A 24,037-nucleotide genomic window follows, 5' to 3' on the forward strand; every position below is an offset into this window, starting at 1 on the left:
TAAAATTTCTGTGTAGAATAAATCTTTACACTTTGTACTAAAAGACATAAGAATTACATAAATTAAAGTGGGAGATTTTGTACGTCTTTGTACGTGACTCTAAATCGAAGAAAAATTAAAACAATTTTTCTTCTAATACAAATCAATTTAAAAAATTGTATACAAACTTTTGTAAAAAATTATATTATAAATCGTCAAATGTCATTATTTTACAAACGATTATATACAAAAATGAATCAATATCGTGTATAAATGTCAAGGACGAATATGTAAAAATTTCAGAATAGCCTTCATAGTAAATACTTCGGTACAGTAATAGATCATTGGTATCATTGTAAAACTTCCCCATAAGTTTGTAATTATTATAAATTGAAAAATATATATATATATCTGTTATCGTTTTTCCTAAAATTCCAAAAGAAAAACGAGAAAAGATTGTCTTATGTATGATAAATAGTTAAAATATAAACAGGATTAGTACACGTTTCAAGAATAAAACTTCTCGATATACCGCTTAGTCGATATCATTGACGATCCAAAGCTATTTAAGTAAATATTTTTAAAAACTCGCTTTGGTTTGCCATAGATCAACTACATTCGAATTCGATAATATCTTGATTATTAAAAAAATAAAACGTGGCAGTGATTCTCATCATTTGCATAGAGAATATCTTAATATTCCGGAATTAAAATTTACTGCAGGAACTCAGTACATTTGAACAAATAAAAATGTACAAACCGCTACAGAAGTAAAAATAAATTAACAAAATTGGTATCTTGACGTTCAGAATTAGTTTTTTAATCCTCAAGTTATAGGATTAGATGAAAAGTCGTTCCTCGTCCAAATTCTATAACATAGATCTCATTTACTTTATAATTATTGACATATATAAAACCTATAATATGAGAACAAAATAGTTCCAAATTTCCAGTAGACAAATTTATATAAGATCATTAACAGATCTCTGGCAGCTAGCAATCAGACAAAAATCTCTGAAGGAAGAACACAGATCATTCAGTCTCCATCCTATCGCTCGAGGATTAACACAATTGCCAAAACAATTTACTATATTTGCGCAAAAGTTTCTCGAACGAAGAACGAATCAAACAAGCGCCTCCGTGTGATAATGATGATAATGATGATGAATGTGCTCATGAACGTGTTTCCTGCCGGAGCTGGCCGCCGCATTTTGCGAGAATTCCCGTTCCAACCAACGGACGACTTGAATCGTGGCTCGGGCTTGATCCTGTTCCCTGGTTGCATGTTTCAAATGATGCTTCTTGCTCGACTTACCACATTGTTGTGTTTGGCTAAATTGTGTCTCGTTACGTTGAACATTATGATTGTTGGTCGTGGTTTGATTGATAGGGTGTTGATTGTTCGATATCAGATTGCTCCCATTGCGATTCGCATTAGTGGTTTGTTGATCTGTGTACACGTTTGGATTGATCACTGTTCTTGGTAAAACTTGAGGTTGAACGTACGCACGCGGCGGTTGCACGGTAGCGTTATTCCTCTGAAGACCGTACTGTGCCCGCGTCTTTCTCAAATTCCCCCTATGCTTTGCAGGTACCTTGGAGAACGATGTGAAACCCTGAGGCTTTTCCCGAGTAGGTTTATGGTAGGCAGTCGCCGTGGGCCGAGATTCCGTCGGTGAACGACAGTCTTGATTGTAGTGAGGCGAAGACTCGACATGTGGGACTTGAGATGGAATGCGCAGTTGCTCGTTCTGATGTCGTTTCCTGGCAAACATTTGGTAATCCTTTTTTTAATATTTCCAAATTTAAGAAATTTTTTGATATATAGAAAAATATAATTAGATCAACTAAAAAAATGTAGATGAATAATTTTAATATTAAACGCAATTTAATAAATATATTTAACATTATACTAACATCCCTTTCCTTTAAAAAAATATATCACGCAATTTTACACGCGGTTGATCACGAAGGGCCTACCTTGACGTATGAAAACTGAGATTATTCTTTTCCATATTCGCTTGAATAATTTCTAAGAGCTGTTGCCTTTGTAGGGCACCACTGCGTTTTCGTTGATTAGTCGTGAGGAGAGGCGTCAAGGGGGAAACTGCGGGAGAGACATCGCTGTCATCGCTAATATCACCCTCGGAGCTATTGGAATAGGGTGATGGTAAATGAGGCACGGGCCCCACCCTTCTGCGTAATTCCTCCTGTTTTATTCGATTCGTTCGCGCATTTTCACCGTCATCCTCGCTGTGAGTATCCACTTCTTTCTGTTCAGTCTAAAATAATGCATGGAAAAAATATATTTTCATTTATCGAATATAATATAATTTATTATTAATTTTATTTTAAGTATGCAAAAAATCCTTTCGTTATTTGTCATATATTTTTGTCACATAAAACATTTTAAATTTACAAAAATAAATGTATGCTTCATAAAAAAAAAAAAAAGAGCAACTACAAATGTTTCATTCAATTGTCAGAATTCGAAAACATCGTAATAAGCAACAAAAAGTCAATACCTTCTACATCTGTTCAACATCAACGAGGGAGAAAAAGAAAAAAATAAAAAAAAAAATAAGCCCTCTTTCCCGCGTGCGATAAATCTCGAAAGGCAGAAATGATGAATAAATCCGCCTCTAGCTTCTAGAATTGTTGTCGGTTACGAAAGAGGAGACACGGCTCCATAAAAATCCAAGCCTCGAATCCTCACCTCGTAAGGGCATCAATCTTACCTGGCAACGGTGTCGTGGCACCCTTCTCCTTCTAGGAACTCTACGTAAACCGTGTGCGCCGGTATGGGTCCCGGCATTGTTGCAGGACGTGTGCTTCAAATGGCAGCAGGACGAATTTCCGGAAAAGCTCGTAGCAGCCGGCTTTGAGGACGCGTTCAAACAGCCGCCGCCGCTCGATCGCGTCTGACTGCCTCTCTGATCCGGCGACACAGTCAATTTCACCTTAATCGTCTTACTGCCGCACGGAGGTACCTGAATAGAAGCGCCCAGGGTATCGTAAATGGTAGTAACCAGGCCGGCTATGTCGTCTTTTGTTATCTTCCCGTGGCCGTCGAAGTCGTACAAGGTGAACGAGAATTCTTGCCGTCTTCGGTCGCCCTCCGCTACCGAAACGTCGCATTCGAATTCCTGCAACAGCGTCATGTATTATATTACGATTTATCAAGTCGGATGAGGAACAAGATAATGTTTGAAATCGATATTATGTCGGAGAATATGGTGTATCGTTTAGAAATTTGTCAAATTTATTTAAACAACAGTTCGAATACAGTTTGAGAAATGATATTTGAACAATTTTTTACATTTTAGGTAGAAATAAATTGAAAGATGATGTGGTAAAATATTTATACGTGTGCCAAATTCACAATATCTATGTTCGATTTAAAGAAATTCTCTGAAGTTTGAAAACAAATGGGAAAATAATTTGTTCTCGTTTCACGTTGTTCTGTTCCTGTTTTAACAAGCAGAGTTAATAATACCTCGAAACTGAGTTGCTTCGTTGTACTAGCGCTCGGCTGCTCGTCATTTCCGGTGGCCGGCGTAGGACTAGTAGAAGCGTCAACCGCGACCTGCGGTGCTTCTGTTTCTAACAAAATTGGCTGGGATTCCGGTGGTGAACCACTACGAGGCGCGGAAACACCGCCAAGAAGTTCTTCCGAGTCGCTGCCTTCCGTATTACCAACCACTGTAATCATTGTTGAGCAACAATGAAGAGTTTCATTTAACACAATTTAACCCAAATTACGTTTTCACTACTCTAAAGTAAATTATATAAATAGGTATAAAATTAAATCTTTAAAGACTAATATATCAAGAATGAAACATTTTAATTGAATATTATTTTGAAAATAATCTTTATTTTAAGAGTTAAGCTAGAGAACTGCTTAATATGTGTAATACAATTCCATTTAGTGATATAAAATTAGTAGTCAGTGATCCATTAATTCCAAATTCCTGTCGATTGAATCCATTTAGTAAAAAATATTAATGAATTTGTATCATGTGAATTTTCTATTTTCTATTGTATATTAAATTTTATTATTTATAGTTGAAAATACAAAGGGCATAGAAATAAAAGAAATCAGGATTGTATAGAAATGAATAAATAAGGGAATAACGCGATCCGTTTTACAGTTATTCGTTATATTTCTGGTTATAGAGTCTTGTTCCACGTGCATGAAGTTCTCATCAAAGGGAATGAAACTGTTATCTACGGTCGAGCGACGGCATCGCTCGTAAACAAAAGTCAGAATCTCAAAGGTATCAAAGTAACATCCTCCATGGGTAAAGCCTATATTTATAGTCAGTTTCTGAGTGCCACTCGGTACTTAAAGTTACGGAGTGTAGGAAGTATTTTCGGACTATTTTGAAGGGGATGTATAACTTTGAATCACCAGAAATAAATACAACAGATATCACGAAAACGATCCTGCGATTACGTTTTCTAACGTTTACTAACTTAAAAAAAGAGAGAAAAAAAAAAAAAAAAAAAAAGAAAAGAAAAAAAGCGGTGAAATTGTTCTTTTCGTGCTCGATTCGTGATCTAAAGAAAAAGAAATAAAAAATTAAAGGAAGAAAAAACGATTGAAAAGATTTTAATCTCGAGTAAAAAAACAGGGAAAAATGTAAATCGACGGAAGCGTGTCTAGAAATTGATGGATGCGAGCACGTTTAAACGCGTAAATTACAGATCAAAGAGTTTGCTGTTTCATAATTACAAAGCGACCGGATTCCGTGCATAAAAGCGCAATTATCTTTAATGCATTCGCTCTATTGCTCGGCCGAAAATTATTTGCGCGGTGCAGCAACCGGGCGAGCAAGCGAGCAAATTAACGAAAGTTCCACCGAAAGGGACGGGCACACATCCATTTCCAGCGTTTATTTCAGAAACGTTTTGCACACTCGCCGAAGGAAGTGTAATGTATCTTTAATGTGTCTGCATTACGCCGCCGTTTACCGTTACCTAGACGCCTGTGTAAAAGCATTCTACGAAATGAAACGTTGAAAAGATACCTTTACGCAACTGCCGTGCATAAATGAACATCTATGGAGCACGACACATCACAACGTGGAGAAATACTTTTTTTTTTAAATATGCAAAAATATATATGTTTTTAGCGATGACAGGAAGTAATGTAAAATGGTTAGGAAAAATTATATTTTTTTAAATGATTGGGTTGATATGTAAGATGAAAATATATAGGTTATTATTTGAAGATTATTCGATTATTAAATGATGTTTTATGATGAAATTCTAATGATAAAATCAATGTAAGAAACAGAGAGTGAACAATAAATTCGAAACAATGACTTTGCCACCCACAAGGAGAAAGAAAAGGAGAATTTTAAGTAAAGATTTTATCTAATGGACCTTGCCACACACATAGAGTCAACTCTATGTTGAAAGGCTTTCTTGTATCTAGGAATTTAGAAATAAATATATCGAGAGATAGAAAAATAAATATTGAGAAAAAAAATTCATAGTCTTATATTTACTATTTCAATATTTCAATTCTTATTTACTATTTGAATATTTTAAAATTGCGAGTTATATATCTAAATTTTTCAATATTTTTATAAAAATATTATTATAATACAAAAATGCAAATAATAATAATAAATAAATAAAAACATTGTTTCGTATTCTACCCTTAATCCTCTAAATTCGATTTTCGACATGATCATAAAAAAAATATTTTAGTGAAATATATTTCAATTAAAATGCATCGGCATTACATATTTTATCATTGTTTAATTCATAATTACCTCAAATTCTATATTTAATTTCTTCGATTCGATAAAATGAATTAAAAAAATATTTTCATAAAAACCAGTTCCAATTAAAATACAACAACTACATATAAAATATCTAAACGTTAGAATTATTTAAACTACGCGATCGAATCGGATTTTGTTTCAACTTAGCCGAGCAATCGACTAAAATATTACGGGAATGTTCAATAATCGGGGTTCGATAAAACGAGTTTCCGCGCCGATTCGAGTTCCGAGTAGTCGGGGAATGTTTCGAGTGCTTTAGCCACCGGTTACACGTTTCCCTTCTACGATCATCGGCCGTGTCTTCGGTCTCGAGAAGACTCCGCTTTTATCTTAATTCACGCGATACATCATTAAGCCGGTGCAGCGTGATTCCAGTAAAATATATACTTAAAAACATCGGCATCAAAGAAGCCGCAGAGCAACGATAATTAGCGATACGAAACGCGTAATAAACGAAGCCGGCCGCTAATTTCAATTACTCAAGAACAACGAGGGGAAAAGAGATGAAAAGGGGAGTACAAGACAAGAAAACGTTTATACACGCGCTCAGAAAGGAGAAGAAAAATAAAGAAAAAAATAAGAAAAAAAAAAAAATCGAACATGGAACAGAGATCAAACATTAAAAAAGAGAAAGAGAAAAAAAATTAGAAAAAAAAATAGAAGAAAGAGCTGGATAATCGTATCTGCATAAAGAAACGGACGCATATACGCGTATAATGATACCTGCCGTGTGGTAATTACGCCCGTAACTCTTTCGTGGGGCGAGCGTTAAAGACCCAAGACACTGAGCGCACTGGGGAAGAAAAAAGGAAGACAAACAAGGAGAGAGTGAGAGAGAAGGAAAAAGACATAAGAGCACGACAGAAAGAAAAGGAAAGAACGACGGAAGAATAAAGAGAAACAAAGACTGTGAATAACAGAACGGTAGGGGGAAGGCTAAAAAGAGAGAATAGAGAGAATCTTTGCTCTATTACATTAAAAAAATAGAGAATAAGGACACCTTTTATCTAACCACCAGACTAATGCATGTAACGAACTCGCAAGGTCTCGATAATTAAACTCCACCCTTGACGCACGACCCTTCTCTACGTACAAGTAGTATACATAAATACTATACGTGTGTCCACGAGCACACGCGTGTGTTTATGCCGTGTGTACCGTACCGCTTTTGCGCCCTCTTGAATGAAAAGCAACGGGGAAGCGGGACACAAACGGCTTCTGCTTTCTTCTTTGTAAATCACCCCTTTCTGTTTGCTCGGCTCGTAACTTTTATCATTTGCCGACGCAACAGCTTTCCCTCTCCCTACAGTCCCTCTCAACTCGTATGAAAATTTTGCCCTACGACGCACGAGAAAACAGCCATAAAGAGGAGTGCCGTAAGAGAACTTGAGATCGGACGAGCTTCAAAAGCGGGATCCGCTACTCCGATAGAAGAACCCTGGAATTGTTGGACGATTTTCGACCAGTTCCTTATTGTTGACGATGTATAAAAACACTGCATTCTTTCTCTTTTCTACTTTTTCTTTTTTTTTTTTGATTCTTTTTCTCTTTTCGAATTCTTTGCATATTTTTTAATAAACAAATAAAATAAATGAATTTATGAAATATATACAATTAAGTTGTTAGAATGGAATAAAATTTTTGTTGATTACAATAAAATATCAAAGATAATTTTTTCATTTTTGTTGAATAGAATATTGAAATCATTATCTTGATATAGTTCTAATATGAAATATTTTTATCATTTTTTTATTATTTGTTGAATATATTGAAATATTTAAAATATTTTATAAATCAGAAAAATCTTTAATTTTTAAGGATTCAATTTATAAAATTTGCATACAATTTCGATTGATTAATTAAAATTTTTCGAATTCTAGAACATAATTAATTAGAAATATTTGATTTAATAAATATACTAAATGTTTATACAATTAAAATGTTTTCATTGAAATTATTAAAAAATTATCAATTTTTTTTTAAATTTTTCATCATTATCTTTAAAATATTTCCAAAAAAAAAAAATATTAAAATAATTGATGAATAATTTATATAAAAATAATAAATATTGTTTTCATTTATTATATATTTTGCTATTTATTTATAAAATATTATTATATTATTATTTATCACTTATTTATATATTAAATGTTTTTTAGTTTATTGAAAATGTTACCATATAATGATAAAGTAGTAATTTGCTACCGCCGTCCTCAGTATAAACTACTCAAATATTTATCTTCATATAAAACATTTATGAAAATCAAAATGTGAAAAATAAATTAATATTAATCTATAATAAACATTATTCAATTATGTTTATATTTTTCTAATTAATAAACAATAAGAACCATAAAATTTTTCAATTTATTTTTATTATTATGATATTTTATGAACGATTACCTGTATGTTCAAATGATAACATTTTTCTAAATATGCAATCTCATGAATATTATATAAAGAATAAAATATCTCCAATAATAAATTGAAATGATATTGATCATACATATTATACAAAAATAAATAAAATATATGTTGCATATAATAAAAAAATATTAAAAATTACCAAATATATATTTAAATTTCACTTCTATTTTTCTATTTATCATATGTTATTTAAGAAATGAGAAAATGAAGATTAAATAATAAAAAATTTTTCAGCAGAATATAATTATAGATTAAAGGTAAGAAAAATGCAAGTATGACGTAACACCACGTGGGATCCACTTCTGTCATACTGCAGTAGCATCATCGAGAAACACATATCGCGCGCCTTGCAAGTCGGACAAAATATCATGCCTATAACCGGATCGACCGGACAAATCCCTATACGGTATATCTTGATCTATCTATACATCGCGATTTTAACGAATATCGATATCTCGCGCGTGAACATGATAAGAATAAGAGAAGAAAAACTAGATGAATAAAGATAGATAAATAAAATAAATAGAAGAAAAATAAAAGAAACAGACAATATAGGAACTTACCAGAAAAGGGTCTATAACCAGCGAGGAACCTTGCCCGCCACCACTTTACGAATCCGGTAGCCATGAGACCCTCATGCATCCACAAACGCTGCGCACACTTTCCTTCCAGGCTTCTTGTTTCGCCACTTTGTTTTTTATTTTTATTTCCAAACTCGTCAAGTATTAAATTCTTCCTGTTTCTTCGCGTCCCAACAGCAACCGTATGTCACACCAAGAATATGAGTCGCATTCGATGATATAAGCACGATATTTTCACCTGACAATCATACGTCGTTCTCTGCTTGTACCTAATTTTCTGTACACTATTAGAAACTGAAAAACAAACACACTTCCGCGAAATTCATATTTTCCTGATACTGTCTTATCCGACATCTGCTAACGACACAATAATCGATGTGTACGATACGCACAACTAAGGACACGTGTTTTTAAGGGTTGTGTTATGTTTAAAACTGAGAATGATCCAGTCAGCGCCCAATCTCTTTTTCTATGTTTTGTTTATCATACTTTTGATGCAAAGATGAAACTGTTTGTGCTTGTATACTATTTTTTTGTCACTTAACTTAATTGTATACACAACCGTATAATTATGAAACGAATAACAGTCAGAATTTAATCCAGGTAATAGCGTCGGAAGAGAAAGAAACACAGTCGCAACGAAAGAGGTCGGTCACACGACATCGCTCGACTCGTGGCCTGACTACGACTACGGACGATCGTTCGTGCCTAAACCACGTTCCCCGTAATTCCCTTTCCCCCTCCATAGGGCGCTGCGTCGTCAACAGTGCCGAGCCGTGGATACATGGGCCCTGAAGGTAGGAGGCGCGGCTCGAAACCTCCGATTCACGCTCTTTCTATCTATCTCTCTTATACCTTCTTCCCGTTACCACTTTTTCATCGGTTTCTCTCTGTTCTTCCTTGAAATCCATCTCCTTTTCATTTTCTTCCTCTTCTAACTATAGTGACCATCTTTCTTACTCTCTTTCTTTCTTTATTCCATGATTCTATCTCTCCCTTTCTCTCTATTTCTTCCTTTTTTATGCTTTCTATCCTATTTTCTATATTTTCTCTATCTTCCTTGTCTATCATCTTCTCTTACTTCCTTCATCTTTTTATCTTCGTACTCATTTTATCACACTAACTACGAGTATACTTTCCTTTTCCTCTGCTCTTCTCTCTTTCTTTTTTGTCCAGCGAAGGTCTATGAGAGCGGTGAAGAAGGATAGCTTTACACGGCTGGTGGGGTTTTGAAGGAAGCCGATGATGGTTCAACGTGGTCTACGACGACACTAAATGTCGACGCCGCGACGTCGAACGGCATGTAAAAAGGGAAACCGGAGCCTCCTGAGGATTTCGATTATTGCGGCCAAACAAATCTTTTCGGATTTTTGTGTGCGAACATTATCCCGATTCAGAAAAAGTCACTTTTGAAGAATTTGAAAAAATAGTGTTTCTATCTAAAAGGATTAGACGTTTAATCATTCCAAATCATCTATATCAAACCGTCACAGCATCGCTGGAATCTCGTAATTCGTCGGAATGACGCACGACCGACTACTGTACCTTCCGTCGCGGCAAACTCCACCCAATGAATAATGGTTTAGGGTCGTCTTTATTTTTTATTTGGTTCGCGCTTTAATCTTCCGTCCACCAAAGATAATGATAATTATTCTTAATATTTCGACGCTTCTTTGTGGAATATTTATCAAAAGATATCTTAAATTTGACGTCGTTTTCATTAATAATCTAATAAAAACATTTAATCTAGTATTTATTCATTGAAAAATAAATCATGATTAGACATAAAATTATATTGAGTAAATAAAATTATTTGAACAATTTTATATTATTTTTCATAAGTTTCGACTATTTATTTAATGTATAGAAAAACATTTGATACACTCGATTTGACGCATTCGTTTATAGCGTTCAACGTAATTTCAAAAAACTGGAATAAATGCTACATTTACTAAATATTTTATTATTTGTTTTTCAATTATTCAAGGTTAAAGTACATAAATATAATAGTGTAGTGAGATAAATGAGAAATACTCTTTTTGGAGACTGTACCCGCACGCTATTATCTCCTAGCGGTGTTTCAGAAGAAACATAGGCGTCACCTTTGACAATCTGATGAATGAACTTTACCGAAAAGCATTTTGTCATATATATACAAAAACTCGTTTCTTGTTCAAGGAATTTTACCTCTAGACTATTATTTTATTTATTAAATAACATTTTTATTCTTAATAAATCATTAATTTGAAAAAATCATTACTCGATATACATAATAATTAAAATTTTTTTTTAAATTAAAATAAATCAATAAATTAAATAATATGAAATATCAAAAATTTTGTCATTTATTTTATATTATAATAAAATTCATCATTAATGAATTTTCATGCTATATTAATCAAAATAATGATATGTACAAACAACAAAAGAATCAAAATATAGAATATGTTAATTATAAGCAATTAGAAGTTGTAAATGATACGAGAAAATTAAAACATGTTCCCTAAGTATCCGCGCCATTGGCATGGCAAGTACCCCTTGCTCTCCCTGTACGGAAAGTCTCTACCCACCATGCCACGCTATGCCGTGCTGTGCTGCGCTGTGCTACGGTTTGCCGTGCCATCCTCAACCGCGTAGCGTGGCTAGTTGTTTCTTTTCTTTATTCCTTTGTCGGAAAGTCGGTGGCGAGTCTCGTTTTTAAGAGAAGAGTAGAGGGGAGGAGGCAAAAGGAAAACGACAACCGCTCAGCAGGGGCTGAGGAAGGAATGGTCGGGCTGGGGCTTCAGAGAGGGGTACAGGGAGGGAGGAAGGGCCACGCAGCAAGGAGAATAAAACGTACGGTTCAAAAATTCAGTACAGACTAACCTCGAAATAAAGCCGACAACTCGCTCAGGAAACTAAAGCATATCTATTAATAATAAACTGTTTTCAGTGAACTGTCTTCCTGTCGTCTGGAGAGAGGTACGATTGCTCTTTGCGAATGCGACAAGCCGGCTTTTGCATGGTATCGCCCATTCGAAAGCGTTGTCCGGCTTGGCGTCCGTTTCGTTTGCGTTATTATGTAATGTTACGTGCGAATAGCGTGTATATGGCACGCCGGTAAGAGGCTGTTGCACTATTAAAGAAAATTGCCCTCTCGCGGTGGTGAATAGGAAGCGTCATGCATTCTTCGATACGGTCATCGATCTGCTATTCGATCTAAGAACATAAACTCTGCTATATATATACTTTAGAAGTTTTTTTTATATATTAATAATAAAAGAATAGTAAATTGAAGAAAAGTAGAATATATTTCAAATATATATTCATAGAATATAAAATATATAATAAAGAAATCATATTTCTAAGAAACTTTGAATACTATACTAGGTACTTATTTATTTATTATATATCTAGGTTAGAAAATTTTTATCTCTTTAAAATTTGTACTAACACTTTATTTTTAATATTTTTAGATAATTCTTTCACTATTTTGAATGAATTTCATTTAAATCAACCTAAAACGGACAATGTAAATATGCATATTATTCATCCTAGCTTTTCCTTGCTACTAAGTAAATCATTTTATCTTAATTTTTGTTATCAAAAAGTTCAACTCGGGCATTACTTTGTCTCTTAAATGCCAAAGATAACAATCTATTTTTTAATGATTGCGATGTCTCTCATAGTATTTACCACTTTTATCAATGCAGTAATTGACAATAAAAATATATATGTTCTTTATTGATATCAATTCCTATTTTTTCTAATTATTCTAAAATAGCATTGTTATTTTGTTTGGTAATTAACATTCGATTGTTAATTTGAGTTTTCTAACGTTACAAAAATATCATAAAATGCATCACGGCAATGTCATTATCATTGCATCATTGCATTCTACGTGTAAGGGGAAGTGGGCGTGAATTAAAATGTTAGACACTGAAATATGCACGGGAATTTTTCTGCTACGCGACGCAATAATTAAAAAAAATTAGTTGTTTCATTATTAATTCTTGAAATTATATATTAAATTATTATTATTGGCATACTTTTAATCAAATTTTAATTTGTTCAAATACAAAATTGAAGTCTTATATTACTTAAATTTGTAATATATAATCAATTATAAAAAACTTTAAATTACAAAAACAAAATCTATTGATTATTAAAAATAAGACATTCTTTAAAATAAATCTACAAAATTTAAACTTTAAAGTTCTCGGAATGTGTTTCGGAAATGTTCAATCCTTTTCTTTTTTTTTCGAATGGACCATCCAAAGAAAAACAGGAAGGAGAGGATGAAGAGGAGAAAGGAAGAAATAAGAGAGGAAAGAAGGTCCACGACCGGATCTTATAATTACGCTAATTAGGCAGTAACGTGTAAAAAGAGCGGCGCGAGTATTTATCACAAGGTATCGTGGAAGGTATACGGAGGTCGGCAAAGGAGGACGTCGTACGACAGAATACGACAGGAAAGGCTATAATACAATTTTGCCGCAAGCATCACAAGTAACAGCAGCAGCTACGGCGGTAAGCAAGCGAACAGCAACGCCGGTGCCGAGAAACAGACAACTCTGACGTCGGTTTCGTTATACGTTCCTCGCATCTGACAGATGTCTAATTTAAAGAAAATCCAAAAGTTGAAATTCTTAAAAGCCGATTCTTAAAAGTTTAGGTATGAAATGTTAGATATGGAATTTGTTTGTTGAATAATAAATACATTTCAAAACAATTAAACAATTATATAATAAATTATAATTATAATTATATAATATATATAATATATATAAATTATAATTATATAATAAATTATAATTATATATAATAAATATGTAACTATATACAAAATCTAATTATAAAAATAATTATTTGTATGTTGGAAATCGGATACCTAGTATGGGATAAAGATAACTAGTTTTTAATTTTTTAAATAAATAATCATACTGAAAATTTACACTTTAAAATAAAAACAATGAATAAAACTTTAAAAGATACAGAAAAATTATTTATTTATTAATTATTATTTATTATCAATTATTAATATATATTAATTATCAATTCAACATTGATTTCAGATTAACAACAAATTATTTATTATATTTACACATATTATATATAAATTAAAAATTTATATTATCTTTAAGCATATGCGAAAACATTGAGGTAAGAATTTATTTGATTGCTATCTAACATTCAATTCATATATTACTTTATTCGATAACTTTATCTCATTTTAGGTCATATTAATTTAACGTACCCAGTCCAGACATGTTTTAAGATTTACGAACAAGGCATATTCGAAGAATCTCATACTTTTTCATAAAAATTAACCCTACATAAGATGCGCCAACGCGTTCCCTATGCGCGTGTCCCTAGCTTAGCAAAGGGTTCATTCAAGCGGAATTATCGTTATCGCTGGTTTCCCGTTCTATTTTTCCGTGGGTGTGTAATCAGCGACCGACAAACCCGGACTGAACGTGTGTGGTTGCTACCCGTCAGAGATTTTTCTCTCATCAGGCCAGAACAGCCCGGGACTGAGCGTTTATGGGTACCTTTGCTGGATGGATTCGTCGGAAGGGGAGGGTCGTGGGATAGGGGGGTTGGGTAGCGGCGGTGGCGGCGACGTGAGGGGGAGAGAGAGAGGAAAGAGAGAGCCTCGGTTGGATTACGGGCCAGTCGAGCCGGAGCGGGGGTGGGGGGAAGGAGGAAGCGGTCGGCGCCTTTGATCTCAGCCGCGGGCGCCGACAAAGCGTTCATCCACTCTCCTACAACGGCGTGCTGTCTCGCGAGTAGGAGCGCGACAATGCTCACCAGGCAAAGCATACGAGAGAGATAATGGATAAAGTGAGCCAGCTGGTAAGGTAGCATAATACAGAGCAAGAAGGAAGAGAAGCGGAAAGAGAAAGCTTGAGCAACGCCGGACGAATGGTACGCTGCGGCGCGATGAGGGAAGGGAGAAAAACATAGAGGCCGAAGAACACATGGAGAGACTGAGAGAAAGAGAGCTCTTCGATCAGACGGAGAAACGAATGGAAAAAGAGGGACCAAGGGACGAGCAAAGGGAAAAGATAGGGAACGAGAAAGTGTAAATACGAATGAAAGAGAAAGAAAGGGATAGGAAACAGAGATGGTTCGTTGGAGAAAGAGAAAGAACTAGAGAAACGGAGAGGGAGGTTGGAAGGAAAAGAGGAAGGGAGAAAAGATCCGAAGATCCGTTCCACGATCTGGTGCTGTCGCGCTTGCTTTAGCATGGCACTGCCACTCCCTTGCGCCGGCTACACCAGCTTTGCTATTAATAAATAATGCTCCGTGATCCGCATTACAACTAAAGCGATTCGTTCCGCTCTTGCCTCTTTATTCCCGATATCTTCGAAGATGTGGATATCCGCGAAATCTCTGTTCCTTCCGTATCGCGTCCGATCTTTTTTAGTAGGTTTCTGAATGAACCGCCTGCCTTCAATGCAACAAAGCTTATGGTTTTGAAGCTTGTATGGTTTTGAAGAACTTTATGCCTTCTTCTTAGTGGAATTATAAGAGACGCGTCAGAGAGTTTCTAATTTAGAGTATTAGAGAAGCAACGATGTGCGAGGCGGCGAACATGATTCACGAAAATATGAATGCATTTGATGGATCACGAAACTGCTGTTTGTAATATTTCATGTTTATGATTCGTATGCGATAATGACAACAATCATCAAAGAATGATACGTTAAAAACATATCAACGATATAATGATTAAATGTCTATTAGAATATCATTAACATTATTTTTTATGCAATTGTACTTTCTTTTTTACTTGATTTAAAGTATATTTTGTCTTAACAATAATTTAATATTTTATTATTTTTTTAATTTTATAATTTGAGATATTCAAATATATTACAAAGTTTTTTAAAATATTTTTTAATTATAAAATTTTAAATTTATTGTTTAGAATTTGTTATAGAATATTTTAATAGAGTTTAATAACAATCTTAGTTAATTTTTTGTGGTGGTTGTTCGAGCAGAACATAGGTCGACCGTAATTTACAGAAATTTTATTCGTGAAAATGTTTTACATACAAAGCTCCGTGTTTTTCTCCTAATATTGATTAAAAAACCGCATATTCCATACGTTTTTAGCCTCCTTTTGAGTTACTGCGCTCGTTGCACACACTTTGATTGCACTTAAGCAAATCTCAAGCCCTGGAAATTATACAGGTTTAGCGCGAATAAAAACTGACTCTGATCACCAAACTTACAATATCTTTTTATTATTTGTAAAACGCTGGTTTCTCAAATTCTTCGTGAACTTAAATCACAGGAGACATATAGATTGCACCAACCATCATCAACTTGTCATTTAATTAATTTGATAAAATTATGGAACTTACACAAAAGGAAACGGTATGACAAGTAGAGGGTTCCTCATTATGTTTTATAATTAGTCATACAATTAGATATCAGAAACTTCTTGCAAATGGTTTTTAAATAGTATAATCGCAAATTGTATAGAATAAATAATTATAAATTGTATAGAATAACTTTTAGAAAAATGAATCTCAAAAGAATCGAGCCATATTCTTGAAACGCGTTGTTGATACGTATAATTTTTATTTTCTATCATTTTGCCCCTGGTCAAATAATTTTTTGTGTTTTAGGTACTGAGTAGGCCATATCGTATCTTATACAAATTATGTCATTAATTAAGAAAAAATATAAATCAAATTTAATTTTTTAACAATTTACTTAATTTCCTGTTAAAATCACCGTTCATTGTCGGTATTAAAAAAAAAAAATTAAATTATAAAAATAGATAAAAATTTGAAATAGAAAATACGTATATACATAACATAAATTTATATAAAATTAATCTTTATAAAAATTATTACTTTAAACTAATAAAAAATTGTTTTTATTATACTTTATATAATAATAAATTTATCATAATTTGTATAATAAAATTTCACTTTTCAAATAACAAATATAAAATAAGTTTACACGAAATATTAAATGTCAATTTACTATTTACGAATGTTTTCTAATAGATATTAAATTATGCGACCTCGAAGCAAAAAGGCAGCTTCTGGCAACGCATTTCGAGTATAGCCCGATATTTTCGCATGTGGGCTGTACTTTTTTGATATATAAATATCCATTCTTATAAGAATCATATACTTAGAGATAATCGCACGCGATCGCTTTATTTAATCATTTAAATGTCTATTTAAATGCGATACGCGTAATATAGTTTATGTATTTATTACATAATTAGAATGCAATCGTGACATTCAGATTAATTAGGGACATATGCTGTAAATTCATTGAAGCAGTGCTTAAAAGTCAAGTAAGAGCCAATAATAGATTTCATGTTCAATGTTTTAGGACAGATTGTGTCAGAGGATTACTATTCAAAAGTTGAAAACAATTGATAAACTGAAAATTATTTCTTTTGATTATATAAAATGTACACTTGATATCATTGAATGAAAACATCCTTCTTAAGATTATATAATTATTAAAAATTTCAAAATGATTTTTAAAAAAAAAAATTTTTAAACTTTATTTTCATATTTATTATCTTTGTATCTTTAAGTATGAGTTAGAAGGATATTTCAGATGATAATGTCAAGTGTTTTATATATTTGCATAAAATATGTAATATATGTAATGCAAATAAAATGAGGTCCCTCTAAATTATTTATCCGAAACTAGAGATACAATTTTTACATTGTTGCAGAAATAAATCGTATCACGAGGTAGTTAAGATATTATTTAACGTAATACTTTAAACCGGTGTTTACCAAATTTTTAGCTAAAGATCTGATACTTTCATGACAAACTATTTGTACTTTGAATTTTATACTTTTATGTAGCAAACGTATCTTTAGCTCTTAAATTTCGAACAACGATTTCTAGTCTTACTTTAGAATTGCAAGGAAGAAAATTAAATTTTTTATATGATAATGACAAAATTTGGGACTTATTTGAATAAACATTTTTCATATATAACAAATTAATACAGACAAATATAATCTATACTTTATCATGTATAAAGTGAAAGATGATCTTTTAGTGGTCAATTACCTAATATCTATGTTTAAACTTCGATTTTTCAAATTTAATACATATTTTTTAAGTATCCTCAACAAATATCAGCCCGCACGCAAATGTATCATTGCTTTTCGATTCAGTTTCCTTCATACTATACTTTTGTTTTAAATTTGCAAATAGCTCACGAAAATATCGAGAGCTGTATTTATTCGTCATGTTGTAATCGATTTCGCTTTTTGAAATAATAAGTGCAGCTTGTCTTGAAAATTTATTATATATTACATTATTTTTCATTGATGTTAATAATGATATTTAATTGTAATTATTTGCACTGTCCTTTGAATTATTTCGATATTATACAACTAATTCCAAGAAGAGTGACATTGCTTTGAAAGCAAAATCGAATAACAATATAAGCAAATTTCTCGGTCTTCATTAGAATTTTTTTCTTTACTAAATTTATACATTACATTTGTGTATATTTTAAATTTATACATTATGTGTGTGTATATTTTAAATACAATATGCAATGGACCAATGATAGGATTGGTATCTTATTCATCTCCCATCTTAAGAATTAAATTCACTTATTCATTTATTATAATAATTATATTCTATTTTCAATAGAAGTCGATATGCCTAATCATTTAAACGGCATTCTTAAGTTATCTTTAACGTTGTTAAGCTTATGAAATATATGTACATCGTACATGTATTCTATGATTTCTAAAATAAGAAGTAAAAAGTTGTACAATCATTTGTATTGCAACTCAATAAATTGGAATACATTATTAAATGAATAAGATACATTAGCCTTCAAAATTCCAAACGCTCATATAGTTTTGCATATTTTCACAATTTTGATTACCTAATCTTCATATGTACATACATAGATAAAATTATTTAAGTGAAATAACTTTTTTTAAATTTGTGCAATGTTCAATGGCCAATGCATTAAATAAGTAAATGCAACTTTGGCAACTGAATTTTCAATGACAAAAGTATACAATTTTAATCGATATAATTCGCCTTTTGTCTTTCCAAAAACCAAAGACTTTTTTTTTCACGATAAATAATTATATAAGGTATGTATTATCATTACATTATTCATAAAACAAATACATGTCTCGATACCTTTGTTCATTATACATTGTAATAAATTGAATCTCACATAAATCCCCTTTCTCAATATTGACACGAAACTTGTATTCCCAATACATTTCGACACAAAATATAAACTATAAACTACATTAAAATATACGAATTTAGATTTGGTGAAGTGTAAATCATAATCATCTATCTCTCAGTAAATATACACTTTGTCCATAATCTTTGAAAAAATAAAATAATACATAGATAAAGCAAGTTTATACATTTTAATCCAGACTTATCAGAGTAAATAAGTGCTATTTTGTTTGTTTTTTCTTAAGAAAGGAATATAATATGTTTAAGTGGCTAAATTATAATTTGATACCACCATAATTAATATGATCTTTTTTATTTTTTATAACAATGAATTATATTAGCAATTCACTGACATAAATGATTCAAAAATAAACTATAGTTAAAACATTACATCTCCAGCCATAAAGTTCTTTTTCTTATAAATCCATAGATTCAACAACAGGACAAGGATTTACAGTTGAGGGCACTTTTTTTCTCTGCCTGTCTTTAATAAAGGCGCTGGACCATTTCATATGCTATTTTTTAAATAGCAAAGATTCAGCGTAATGTACAGGTATTGTACTTCTAAACCTACCGATCCATAACTTGGAGATCGATAACTCACGGATTGTTTTCATTCTCTGGTACTCTATTTTATTTTGTTTTTTTATCTTTTTATAGAGTACATTATAAGCCCCAAATATATATATTTGTACATAGCTATCATATCCAATGGAAAGTGTACATTAAACTCAACTGAATCACGTACAGTTCACTCACAACATCAAAAATAGACTATTGCAAGAGTGCATTAGCATGTGACACCCTGTAGATAGTTATTATTCAACCAAGATATCATTTCCCATATACATTCCGTGACTTTCTTCTCCTGTAAGAATCTGAAACGTAGACGATATGTACAAATTTTGTATGATATCACAATATCACTCTTATAAATCTTTGAGTCTTTTTTTCATTAAATGCGATTTGCCGCATCGTTATATAAATTGTTGATCCCACATTGTTGGACTATAATATAATGCAGCATCTGATAAGATATAAGAATCTTGAGATCATATATATTACATATATAAATTGATCGCAATTTTTAAAGAGTGTACTACATGTACATATTGCCTACGATACAGATTCTGTTCTAGATGTAATACAGGAAATACAGGTAAATTACGTTAATCTTATGCTCGCCCACGTGGCTTTTTTCGAATTGCTTCTTCGGTCGATACAATACCTGTAGCTGCAGCCATACGCTTTGGACGACCTGCTGTTTTATTACTTTGTTGTGTATTTTGTGCAGATGCTAAAAGTTAGATTATAACATTTTAAAAATCATATTATTTATAAATTATAAAATTAAAAAAAAGATAAATATTTTCATAATGCAAATTATGATTTAAATAATTCTGAAGATGATTAAAGAACAATATCTCTTTTAATAAATGTGAATATGTTAAAATCATACTAAGGAAAATTTCTTACCACGTAGTTTTGTCCTTGACACTCCACTTGTGTTATTATTATTCTGTTGCTTTGTGCTCTTTTTATTTTCACTTCTTTTAATATCAGTATTATTTTTAGTTACATCTATTGATGTGGTAGATGTGGTAACTGTAGTAGTGGTAGTTGTAGTACTATTAGTAGCAGCAGTAGTTTCGCTTCCAGATTTCGTATTTCTATTTAATGCTCTTTCTGCTCTACTAGATCCCTTTGCAACAGACTTTGCTATTGCCAAAGCTTTATTAACTGTTCGTTTTTTAGAACGATTCGATTTAGGTGATTTTTTTCCCGATTCATCTTCAGGAGCGTCATCTTCAGAGAAACTATCAGTTCGTTTTGTTTTCTTACGTAAACTTTGTTTTTGTTTATGTAAATTGTGACTTTTTCTTCTTTTTAATTGTGATTCATCTTTATAAAGTGAAAGGTCAACTGTGGATAAGATATTAAAATTTCAATTTCATAAAATATTTTTATGAAATTTTAATAATATAAATAATAAACAAATAATATTAAAAGTATATCTTTTATATTAGTAATTTAATTAAATTTAATAAGAAGACAATATAATAAATTAAACATTATTGAATTATATTATAAAATTAAAATAAAAGTCCGATATTAGTAGAACATGACATAAATAGCATATAAAAATACTAACGTCCATCCGGATGTTCTTCTGTTACTCGAGGTTTTTCAGATACACCAGCTTCAACATCAATTGCTCTTTTTAAAATGTTTTCTGTACGTAATAATTCTATCTTTGTTAATTGAAATTTATTTTTATCAATTTTATTTAAATTTAAATTTGTTAATATACAATCAAAATCTGAAATTTTAAAAAAGAAAATAATAGATATACATTATCTAAAATAATAAATATCATATAAGTATTATATGTCATATAAGTCAAATGCACTAAAAAATTGATTAATTAATATTTATAATTGCAATTTTTCATGAGATTACCTATGTAATCGTAAAAATCTGGTGAATATATTTCTCCATTGTTTTTGTCTTGAGAAAGCCAACGTATACGAATTTTCCTGCTAGATTTATATATATTTTGCATTGCTTGACATACATAGAAACTTCCTTCTGCATTTCTCACAGCCAAAAATTCGTTTCTAATAATGAATATCAATAAAAGTTAATATATATGATAGGATTAATTTTTTATATTTATAATAAAAGTCAATGTAAAATATTATATTCATAAATGAAAATTTAATAAAGAATCCAAACTTTTTATTATTATTCATCATTATATTATATTATGTATGTTTAAAAAAATATATGAATCATACTTACTTATAGAATACTATAAGTTTATCATCAGAAGCTTTTGATGGTGGTGGTTTATTTAAATTTTTTACAAGTAATGCAATTTCTGGTAATGGACTCTGATAAGGTTGTGTTTGAATTCGATTTCTTTTTGGTTTGCTTGCTCCATCTGATATTGTTGATGTTCCTTTTAAATCTTTTAATTCTCTAGACTTTCTCTTATTTGCTTTTGGTGAACCAGTGACCTTTGTTTCAATTTTTGGTGGATTACTTGTTTGTGATAATGCAGAACTATCTGCTATAAGTTTTGTGTTTTGAGTTGTAGTTTTTGATTTCTGACTATCAGATTTTACTGACCCATCTTCTGATTTATGTGATGATAATTTTGTTTGTGAAGTTGTATTAATTGGAATTCCATCGGATTCTTTTGAACCATTATTTACAGGAGTCTTTTTTCCTTCAACTTTGTTTTGTAATTGTGGACATAATGCTAAAATAACATTTATACATCCATATAACTATATAAATATATTTTGTTTTGTATTTACATGCAGTACAATGTTAATGAATTTAACATGTCTTAAGTATAAGTAAATAAATAATTTAAATTATTATATTTATTGATATATATAAAAATATTTGTAATATAATAAAATATGAATTATATGAAATTAACTAATATTTAATATGTAATTAATTAAATTAATAATTTAATTAACAAAATTTTATTACTAACCAGGAAAATCTAAATTAATAGATGTCATCTCTTGATCTGTTTGAATCTCTCTTTGTGAATCTTGTGTAGGATTATCTGGACTTAAATTATTATTTCTGTTAGATTCATTTTGCTTTATAGAAACAGACATATTCTGTTCTGTTTCAGTTTTCATAATCTCTACTCCATTAGGGATTAATTTATCCAAGTCTTCCTTTTCAGAATTACTGCTTACATAAGGTGGTGTTTGATATACAGAAGGTCTATGATCTTGTACTAAGCTTAAAGGTTGGCTTGATGGATGATTAGGTGGTTGTAATGTAACATAGCTTAATCCAGTTCCTGGTAAAGGCTTCATAGATGCTGGTTCTGATCCTGATACAACTTTTTGTGCCATTGCATTCATTGGAAGAATAGAATGACTTGTAGAAGAAGGGGAAGTACCTACTCCAGGTATTGTTGATTTTAAGGCCGACGCACTCATTTTTCACTGATTAAATATGTCTTTCTAAATACTTATAAAAAATCAATATCAATTTAATAAAATCGATTATATATAAATATATATTTAAAATATAAATATATTAAGATATAAATAAACATATACATGCAAATAATTTTTGAAAAACTATTGCTTTATAATGATCATTCATTTAATAATATGCTAACATAATTCATCATTTTCAAAATATTAAAGAATATCAAGCATAACTTAAAATAACTTAAAATAATGTTCATATTTTAACAATACAAACAATGCTTTTCTTTTCATAGTTTGGTTATTGAAAGCAATGCAATAACATATAGATAAAATTAAGCAAATCTATATGACAATATAAAAAACAAAATTATAAAAAGAAAATATTGTAAAGAAAATATGTATAAAGTATAAAGAAAACGAGGGAGAATCTCATAAGGAATTGAGGAATAGAAGGTGGCTAAAGAGGGAGGGGGTAATTAGAGGAGTAAACATAAACACGAAGGAAATTTTCGTTAGAATTAAATTTTACAAATATTTAGAGAAATAATGTAATATTTCCAATTATAAGGATTAATATATAATTACCTTGACGTTATTACGTCTTGAATATGGATATATATTCCTTTGCTAAACTTGCACGGATAGTTGACCACTGCGCGTTAACACACGGTTAACTCATTTTCCCACACACTTTCTTTGCCGCGTGAATGCTTTTTCTCAGCTAACATTTCATTCGGTATACGCATAGCATAGTAGATTTATCAAAGATATCTACTTAACTTACCGAATTCTACAAAACAAAACGATAAAGACTTACGCGCTATAGAAAGCCGTGATTTTACCCGCACGAAAAAAACAGGAATGCCAGACGTTAGATGGCGTCGGTTCTTGGACGCCATGTGTGGCGCAAACTTGATTTCATATTCATTCTGATTGGTTCTATAATGATTGTTTAAAATCTCTTTTATTCTAATTTCATTAGAATATTAATTATATATAAATATTTTTATATATTTGAAAAGATTCATTTGTTGAAGTAGATTCTTAATAAAAATTTCTTCGATTCTAAAAATAGTGTATTTAATAG

General features: G+C 31.3%; 2 protein-coding genes and 2 long non-coding RNA genes across 7 annotated transcripts; 2 read left to right on the forward strand and 2 right to left on the reverse strand.

The window, feature by feature from the left end:
• Positions 1 to 167: 167 nt before the first annotated feature.
• On the reverse strand, positions 168 to 9,472 carry nkd (NKD inhibitor of WNT signaling pathway naked cuticle). The gene is made up of 5 exons (XM_003698416.4): positions 8,765 to 9,472; positions 3,476 to 3,681; positions 2,718 to 3,125; positions 1,960 to 2,261; positions 168 to 1,743 (listed from the first exon to the last, which is right to left on the reverse strand). Exons 1-5 carry the CDS (start codon positions 8,841 to 8,843, stop codon positions 1,104 to 1,106), a joined length of 1,635 nt encoding a protein of 544 aa, XP_003698464.1. The 5' UTR covers positions 8,844 to 9,472; the 3' UTR covers positions 168 to 1,103.
• On the forward strand, positions 3,539 to 5,627 carry LOC147657319 (uncharacterized). The gene is made up of 2 exons (XR_015292650.1): positions 3,539 to 3,775; positions 4,156 to 5,627. It is a non-coding gene; the product is annotated as an uncharacterized LOC147657319 (long non-coding RNA).
• A 1,863-nt stretch (positions 9,473 to 11,335) lies between the features above and the next one.
• LOC100863916 (uncharacterized) lies at positions 11,336 to 15,997 on the forward strand. Of its 3 annotated transcripts, XR_015292646.1 has the most exons (6): positions 11,336 to 11,617; positions 11,715 to 12,151; positions 12,238 to 12,336; positions 13,042 to 13,436; positions 13,837 to 13,924; positions 13,999 to 15,997. It is a non-coding gene; the product is annotated as an uncharacterized LOC100863916 (long non-coding RNA). The 3 variants fall into 3 exon arrangements; XR_015292645.1 differs by lacking the exons at positions 13,837 to 13,924; positions 13,999 to 15,997 and having other exon boundaries at positions 12,238 to 12,293; positions 13,042 to 13,493; XR_015292647.1 differs by lacking the exons at positions 12,238 to 12,336; positions 13,837 to 13,924; positions 13,999 to 15,997 and having other exon boundaries at positions 11,340 to 11,617; positions 11,715 to 11,743; positions 13,042 to 13,493.
• Positions 15,998 to 19,276: 3,279 nt separating this feature from the next.
• Positions 19,277 to 23,864, reverse strand: LOC100863668 (uncharacterized). 2 transcript variants are annotated; one of them, XM_012493354.3, is made up of 7 exons: positions 23,536 to 23,864; positions 22,491 to 22,977; positions 21,782 to 22,244; positions 21,440 to 21,597; positions 21,132 to 21,299; positions 20,456 to 20,902; positions 19,277 to 20,276 (listed from the first exon to the last, which is right to left on the reverse strand). In XM_012493354.3, the coding sequence occupies exons 2-7, from the start codon at positions 22,951 to 22,953 to the stop codon at positions 20,155 to 20,157; spliced, it is 1,821 nt and encodes a 606-aa protein (XP_012348808.2). In that variant the 5' UTR covers positions 22,954 to 22,977; positions 23,536 to 23,864; the 3' UTR covers positions 19,277 to 20,154. The 2 variants fall into 2 exon arrangements, with proteins under 2 accessions (XP_012348808.2, XP_003698463.2); XM_003698415.4 differs by having other exon boundaries at positions 22,491 to 22,984.
• Between the last annotated feature and the right edge of the window lie 173 nt (positions 23,865 to 24,037).

The sequence above is a fragment of the Apis florea genome, unplaced genomic scaffold (genome assembly GCF_048593485.1).
Source record: "Apis florea isolate Af1SG1 unplaced genomic scaffold, ASM4859348v1 contig_3184_pilon, whole genome shotgun sequence".
Lineage (NCBI taxonomy): Eukaryota > Metazoa > Arthropoda > Insecta > Hymenoptera > Apidae > Apis > Apis florea.

What these genes read in the sequence shown, in the direction of transcription:
- LOC100863668 (XM_012493354.3), bottom strand. Translation starts at nt 22,953, where the DNA reads ATGAGTGCGTCGGCCTTAAAATCAACAATACCTGGAGTAGGTACTTCC. An exon ending in TATTAATTTAGATTTTCCTG is followed by an intron (nt 22,245 to 22,490) that starts GTTAGTAATAAA and finishes ATGTTATTTTAG; the next exon opens with CATTATGTCCACAATTACAA. An exon ending in GTCAAGGACAAAACTACGTG is followed by an intron (nt 20,277 to 20,455) that starts GTAAGAAATTTT and finishes TCTAACTTTTAG; the next exon opens with CATCTGCACAAAATACACAA.
- nkd (XM_003698416.4), bottom strand. Translation starts at nt 8,843, where the DNA reads ATGCATGAGGGTCTCATGGCTACCGGATTCGTAAAGTGGTGGCGGGCA. An exon ending in CGAAGCAACTCAGTTTCGAG is followed by an intron (nt 3,126 to 3,475) that starts GTATTATTAACT and finishes ACGCTGTTGCAG; the next exon opens with GAATTCGAATGCGACGTTTC. An exon ending in CTCAGTTTTCATACGTCAAG is followed by an intron (nt 1,744 to 1,959) that starts GTAGGCCCTTCG and finishes AATGTTTGCCAG; the next exon opens with GAAACGACATCAGAACGAGC.